The sequence below is a fragment of the Penaeus chinensis genome, chromosome 21 (genome assembly GCF_019202785.1).
Source record: "Penaeus chinensis breed Huanghai No. 1 chromosome 21, ASM1920278v2, whole genome shotgun sequence".
NCBI classification, from domain to species: Eukaryota; Metazoa; Arthropoda; class Malacostraca; order Decapoda; family Penaeidae; genus Penaeus; species Penaeus chinensis.
The window spans coordinates 22,989,289-22,996,788 of record NC_061839.1 but is presented as its reverse complement, the minus strand read 5'-3'; the positions used below and the strand labels follow the sequence as shown (position 1 = coordinate 22,996,788).

General features: G+C 34.6%; 1 protein-coding gene across 3 annotated transcripts in view; it reads right to left on the bottom strand.

Annotated features, from left to right (window-relative positions):
* Positions 1-7,500, bottom strand: part of LOC125036629 (TOM1-like protein 2) — an 18,935-nt gene that overhangs the window by 9,708 nt on the left and 1,727 nt on the right. For all 3 annotated transcript variants that reach the window (XM_047629392.1, XM_047629394.1, XM_047629393.1), the window contains exons 2-8: positions 4,385-4,551; positions 4,015-4,105; positions 3,620-3,726; positions 2,162-2,245; positions 1,772-2,014; positions 1,481-1,605; positions 751-926 (exon numbers count right to left, since the gene is read on the bottom strand). In XM_047629392.1, the coding sequence (XP_047485348.1) occupies positions 751-926; positions 1,481-1,605; positions 1,772-2,014; positions 2,162-2,245; positions 3,620-3,726; positions 4,015-4,105; positions 4,385-4,551 (993 nt within the window). The remainder of the gene's footprint in view (positions 1-750; positions 927-1,480; positions 1,606-1,771; positions 2,015-2,161; positions 2,246-3,619; positions 3,727-4,014; positions 4,106-4,384; positions 4,552-7,500) is intronic.

Here is a 7,500-nt window from a genome sequence, read left to right as displayed (position 1 = left end):
ATAAATAAACAAATAAATAAAAAAGACAATAATACTTTATCTTTTACCCTTTTGAAGACAATCTAGCAGGAAAAGACAAAATACAAAAATGAGTTACAGAATCCTCCCTTGACCAACTGGTTTTCCAGCATAAGGCAGAAGTTGGCCCTCTCTCAATCCTCGGGCACTCTCTGGATCAGGCAATAACAAAGATCAGGCTATCATGATGATGCTATAGAGGTATCACCAAGATAGAGAGTCAGAACAGCAAAGCCTATATATATCTTCCTATCAGAAGTACACTTTATCAATAAAAGTCTTCCTACCAAGTGTTATCTCATATTAAAAATTCAGCTTACGTCATGACACAATACCTAAAATATCCTACAAACAAAGATATACATCTCAGGATCTTGTTTTACCCAAGATACTTAAAAAGACAAGAAGCATCACTTTCATTTCATGTGTTGAAACAAACAATGAAATATATTTTTCCCCTGAAGTAATCTGATGGCTGTTTATAGCTTGGTACACAGTTATCATGAATAAAAGAGTAGTATTCTAATTTCCTTTCTGATAACTATAACAACAGAGTAAATTATACAAATAATTCCCTCTCTACTCAGGTACCTGAGTAAAAAATAAAATAAATAATTTCAGACAAAGAATAAGAATAATATTAATAATAAGAGAAGGTGGAGATGGAGAAAGTGAAGGAATAGGAGAAGAAGAAGGAAGAGGAGACGGCAGAATAATACAAAAGAAACTTACTAAGACTAGCTAGCTGGGCCGAAGGTGGTTCATCAGCCAGATCAATCAAGGACACCTCTGCCTGTGGAGCTCGCTGGGGGGGTGGAATCTGGGGGGGCTGCTGTGTGGGGGGGACCTGCTGGGGGGATCTCGTGGGACTGCTAATGCCTTTCACCTTGCTCATGTGCCGGTCGTATCTGTGTGAATTCAGCAGAGTTACAAAGTGGAGTATTAGTAGTCAGAGATTGTGAATTCACTTGCTTAATAAATGCAAAATTCTCTTTGCCAAGACAAGAATCAAGTTAGTATAGGTAAGAAAGAAAGGAAAGCAAATAAGAGAACAAGAAGACAGACAGATAGAAAAAAAGGAGAAGAAAAGGAAGAAGAAAATGGTTGCAGCAATAATTAAGAAAAATACAAAACTGTATAAAAATCTATTCAATATCAATGCAACAACACAAAAAACTACAGTTGCATGGAAAATTGCTACATCCACAAAAAATGATCCTTATCGCTCCAAAAGGAAACTCACAGCTTTTTCGCCAACTGAAAAATACCAGCAATTGTTGTTTTCCTTACAATAATTAGACATATTAAACATATTATCAACCAATGCATGTATCTATCAATATGCCATTAATAATCATATAAATTAATGAAAATATAAATTCAATGATTATCTAATAGCAACTCTCCCTACAACTGATAATCAATACTATTTTTGCAAACACAAATAAGACAAGTATCATACCTCAGGAAAAGATTATTAAGGTTGTCATTTATACGCAGCAGGTCAGCTGTGAGAAGGTCATCATTCACACGACCAACAAGTTCTACCACACGTTGCTGCATTGCTCGACAGGTTGCATGTAATTCCTTTAGAATGCAAAATAAGGGAACTGAGAATAAAGTCTATTGATTCAACTCAACAAAAATATAAATGTCAGCTATTTCCCAATAAAAGTTCACCATATGAGAATACTAATAATGAAAGAGTTTAAGTTAAAACAAATCATCTGTTCTACAAATTCTTTAAACACACCTGCAGCAACTGAGCATCATCCTGGTGCTCCTTGCCAGGTGAAAGTTCAGACAGCATCTCAGCTAAAACTTTTGCATTTGACTCCACGACATCTAGCTCGCTGTGCAGCTTGGCTCGCTGTTCTGCTGTTAGGGTGACAGGTGCAGCTGGAGGAGGTGGAGGCTGGTGGGCTGCTTGACGTCGAGGAGAAGTGGGTACTCCAGAGGGCACACGGGGAGGACGAGGTTCTGGAGCTGCTACCGTCTACAGAAAAACAAAAAGGAATACTTCTAATAACAGAAAGTAACACACTTACCACATCTTACACTCTCTGATTTTCAGATAATGATATGAAGGAATATAAAAAGCAAAAATTGGTAGATCATTTTTCATCCAAAACCAAGCACATACCCGCTGTGGAGTCAGGATGGGTGCCATGGTGTCGAGATTGGTCATGGGGAACTCCACACCCTTGTGCTTCAGGTCAGCATACACCTGTGAAGACATTCAATTTTACTGCCAGAACAATTGCAAATACTTATATATTGCTTGTGGATTGTCTTAACTGGATACTCTGCTATGATTATTGCAGGTCTTAAAAAATCTGTAGTTACTCTTACAATGTGTACTAATGCACATATGTTTCCTAGAGAGTATCTGGAAAATGAAATAATAAATAAAGGCAAATAAAGGCACCAAAAACAAAAATGTCATAAAAAAAAGAGACATTCATCTATGGAAAAAAAAGAATCTTCACTACTGATCACCTCTTGATCTACCACCCTCACAGTGATCTTGCAGAATGGTGGGGAGGGTAAAAAAAGTAGTTATATACTCTATTTGTCTTACTATTTAGAACACAGATGCAGGAATGTTGCTGGAATACAATATATATTTTCTAAAAAAAAAAAGTGTGTATATGTGTGTGTGTGTGTATATATATATATATATATATATATATATATATATATATATATATATTTATATATATATATATATATATTTATATATATATATATATATATATATATATATCACTATTTTTGTTAATGACAAGCAGACAGACAGTCCTCCTTAACCTCCAGTGACCAACAGAGCTAGACTGCCATAATACTTGCTGTTGAATACACAGAAGCTAAGACTAAAAAAAATTGTGGGATATTTGAGAAACTAGCTACTGGTCCTCCAGAGTTGTTTGGTCCTATGCTTGCCTTTTCATTAGCATCTGGCAGGACTGCTCTACCCATTCCACCCAATACTCCTCACCCTACCTGCCTCATCTTTGTACCCCTCGAGCTTCTCTCCACTGCACAACCTATAAGAGAGCCTTGTCCCCTGCTCTCTTATCTTATGGCCTATTCACAGTTTCCTTCACACCTTCCCATTCCACCCTTTGCCTACATAAATAAAACAGCTCTGGAATTCTATTTTCTAAGTCTTGTAGTAACTATTTAACATATCATCACAGGAGAATCTTTTTTCTGATATGTAAAGTCAGCCTCTTCAAACTCCTACTAAAGCTACATATATGAAATATGCAAATCTGAGCATCAAGTCTGTGCTAAGGAACTGTGGTTTACTTGTTTAACTTAGTTAAATTTCACATTCACTAAACAATATACCTCTGAACAAACTTGGGCCACTGGAAAATTGTTTAAATCAAATAAATATCTACACAATAAATAACAATAATATTGGTAGAGTAATAAGATATATAAACAAATACGACACAAAGATAAAACAACCACCACTTTGCTAGAGCATATCTAGTAATCCATTCCTTACATTACAGCCAAACAAAAACAAGGAACCACTTAACACAGCAATTCTAAACAAATCTATAAAAATTCTAACCAAAATATTTCTCACCTGACTAACTCCTGCAAGCTCAGGCTGGTGACGGAAAGCATCAGCCCACGACTGGATAAGCGACAAGACCTTCTCCTGCACTGCTGGTGGTGGCTCGTTCTTGGGACCTGAGGTGAAGGAAATATCTACTTTATTTCCCTTTCGTAACATTAACTTTTATTCTCTTTTTTTTTTTCATATGTGGTACTCATGCTATCAAAAGCTGTCAACTAATGACATACAGCAAATATCTGCAAAATTAGAAAAGTTAAAAAAAAAAAAAACATAATCATGAAAGTTCATTTCTCTTTCAAAAAAACTACCTACTGTTTCTATTGGAAAAATAAAGGAATCTTCAGAAGCCTATAGAAACTAAAAGTAGAGTAGTTTTTACCCAAGGCAAGGTACAAACTTACCTATAAGTTTAACCAGGTCTTGTACAAAATCTTTGCTACAGACAAGGACATGGAAACGCTTGTCACTATTCTTGACACATGTCTCTAGTACCTGTAAATCAAAATATATACAAAGTAAAATATTGTCAAACCAATGCAGTGACTAATGTATATCTGCCTTTACATTTAGTCTTTTTCTTCTTTCAAAAAAAATAATAAACTATATATCGGTAAACCAAACCAAAAGCATATTGCAAAACACTCTTCTATTTGAAAACACTCTTCTCTTTGATTTTACCATATACTTCTTCACAATTTCAAATACACATCTCAATATTTTTCAAACATACATTCCACCACTGTTACAAATAAACACTCGCTGCATACTAACTGTCAGAGTGTACATAACCACACTATAATTCTTGGGCTGGCTAGTAAGACGCTTCCTGATCGCCTTGACAGCATCCCTGGGGCCTTCCTCGGACTCATTTATCAAGTCGCACACCTCCAAGTTCAGCCCCCAGTCTTCGGATGCGAGTGTCTCGGATGTGGCCTGTTCTGAAAAAAAAAGTGAGGAATATAATTAGAAGGATAACAAATTTCAAACAGACCGCTTTGCACTTCAGTAATCCTGTAATCTGGAGTAGTGTTAGCCTTCTTCAGATACTCTGATATAGACACATCTGCATCTGGGTTTATTCCTATTCTTCTATGGAGGTGCCTTCTATGGAACTAGATTTGTTAGTAATTACAACATAATCAATTAGTTATGATATTAATTATAATAAGGGTTTTAATGATGACTGATGATGATGGTTATCATCATTACTATCAATCATCATCACATCATCATCATCATTATCACATTTCATCTTCCTTTTTACAATTACCAAAAAATCTTACTTCCTATCCTATTTTCAACCCTTATACATGTGGACTGAGTTGCACCATTGCTTAGCCTTGTTGTTATTGTGCAACTCTTACCTGTCACAGTTGACTAAAAACATGCAGTTTTCTAAAATCATGTATTGTCCCTCTGCCTGGTAACTTGGAATGTTGATTCTTTACTTTAACTTTAACACATGATACCATACTCAATGCATTAGATTCTAGATCATAAAAGTGACATGGGGAAAATATGGTAGTGCCTGTTGGATGTCTACTACATGTACAGTATAAGTAAAACCTATGATATAGACATTTCCTATGGCGGGGCAAACACTGTCTTGCAGTTCCCCCATTATAAGTACAAACTGTAAGAACAGCAAACATAAACAATATCAAAACACATAGTATTCATATGGGACTTGGACATATACCATACTAAGGTTGATTTCAAGTGCTTAATTTCATTGGCTAATTTGCCTTATTAGTGAGTGTTTAAATAGCCTGACTTTTAATCATTGGCACAATGAGACCTTTGAAAAACCCTTAATGGCACTGGTATATTGCATCTCCTGAACTATTGTAATTCTATCAATGTATAAGTTGAAAAGGTATTCAGCACAAGTGATGTCCTATCACACAATGGTAATAATTCCCAAAGACATTATGTGATGCCTAACCATGTCACAAGTCCAGCCTAGATGTGAGCCACCTAAGCATGGAGCTGTGCACACTAATGAATCCTGGTCTCACCCAGATTTATCAGGTTGCACCACTTGCTCTCAATACTGATATTCAAGTTGTATATAACTCATCCAAGCAATATTTCCTAGGCAAAGTGCCATCTCTTTCTCATTTCTGGAGATAAAACTATCACATTATTATGGGATATCTTCCTTGCAATTTATCTTAGTTAAATCCATAAATCATGGGTAATCTTTGGTCACAACATAATATAATCAATGAGCAATTTAAGACAGTTAGAGCTGCACTATGTTTATATAATGTGAGTAAAATTCTATGTAAAGTTTTGAAGAGGTCCCACACCTTCTAACCTCTCCTCCAAAAACCCCCTTCATAAAAATCATATAGGCATATCAGAGCAGAAGACCATGAACAATATAATCTACCAACAGAACAGTTACAATAACTTGTGAAAAGTTATACTTAATAAGAACATATCAGTGTCTGACAGACTTTATATTAACCATTCTCATCTATAATGAAAATACTTCAGTCTAAACCTCACAAGTGAGGTAAGGGGAATAAATATCAAACTTGTTTTTCTTTATTTTTTTATGAATTCCCCCCCTTAAAACTGGATTTTACATATATCTAACAGAAACCTTTGGCTTCAAGATATGATCTGAATCCTTGACAATTACTAAAAATGAGTAATTCAGTTATTATGAGGAATAACAACAAAATGAATTGCTATTTAACTCAAAAATGTATTACTGATTATTGTATTAAAAATGTAAAAGTTCCCAACACATATGACATATAACATAAAGAATACAAACACAGTGACACATACACAAAGATAAAAAGAAAGTGCCACAAAAATAGGAGAGTGAAAACCAACGAATATTCAAGAACAATGATGATGAGAACCTCTTATATGATCGAAACAATGCATTCCTCTTCTGTTCATATTGTGTGACTGTTTCTTTTCATGAAACACAACACACTAAAAAATCTTCCATTTCTGGTCAATAATGACTTACTGACATCAATCCTTCCAAAAGCAGGGCAACAACACAAGAAATTTCAACTTAAATAGCTGACTGAACATTGGCAAACTATTTCATTAAAATTTTATGATTTTCCTAATTTTAAATTATAGTTTAGGAGCAGAGGACACAAAACAATTGGTCAGTAAAATACATGTTCAATTCCTATAATTACTCTGTAGGTCTTACTAACCTAGACCACAGCTACACACTCTCATATCATGGAATTGAAAAGTAATAATCTTTCAAATAGACAAGAAAATTTGAATTCAAGTATTTTTTCTACCCGGCTCATGGAAATAAGATCTTGTTACTGTAATTCTGCTGTCTTTAGCCACATTTAGTTCCCTTTTCTGCATAATATTTTGCCAAAACACACATTCTTGCAAAATATGCACTTTTACAAACCTCACTGTTGATCCCAACCATTCATACTAATCACCATAAACAATGCAAAATGCACTATAAAGAATTTTAAAAATGAAAAAATAAATACTTGATCTTATCTCTATGCAAACACGATAAGTCATGCCCTTGAAGCATTTCTAGTTTTCTTTACTCTTCTGAATGATAGTTTTTGTCTAGTCTATAAAAATCTTTATCTAGTTTGTAACATTTTTTATAAAGAGTTTAAGATCTATTTCATACAGAATACACAACTAATTGAACTTTTTTTTTTCCTTCATGCACTTCTGAAATATGTTTTGTAGTTTCTTTTGCTAAGATCACTCTCTGTCACAACAACAATGAAAAAACAACTATTCACATTCTCTAAAATCACCTGCCTGATTGTTCAAATTTCTTGATATTCACAGACTTTCCCTTCACTGGCACGACGTAAATCTTTAATAATTCAGAGTGTCACTATTTAAAGAATGAATTTCTTCGT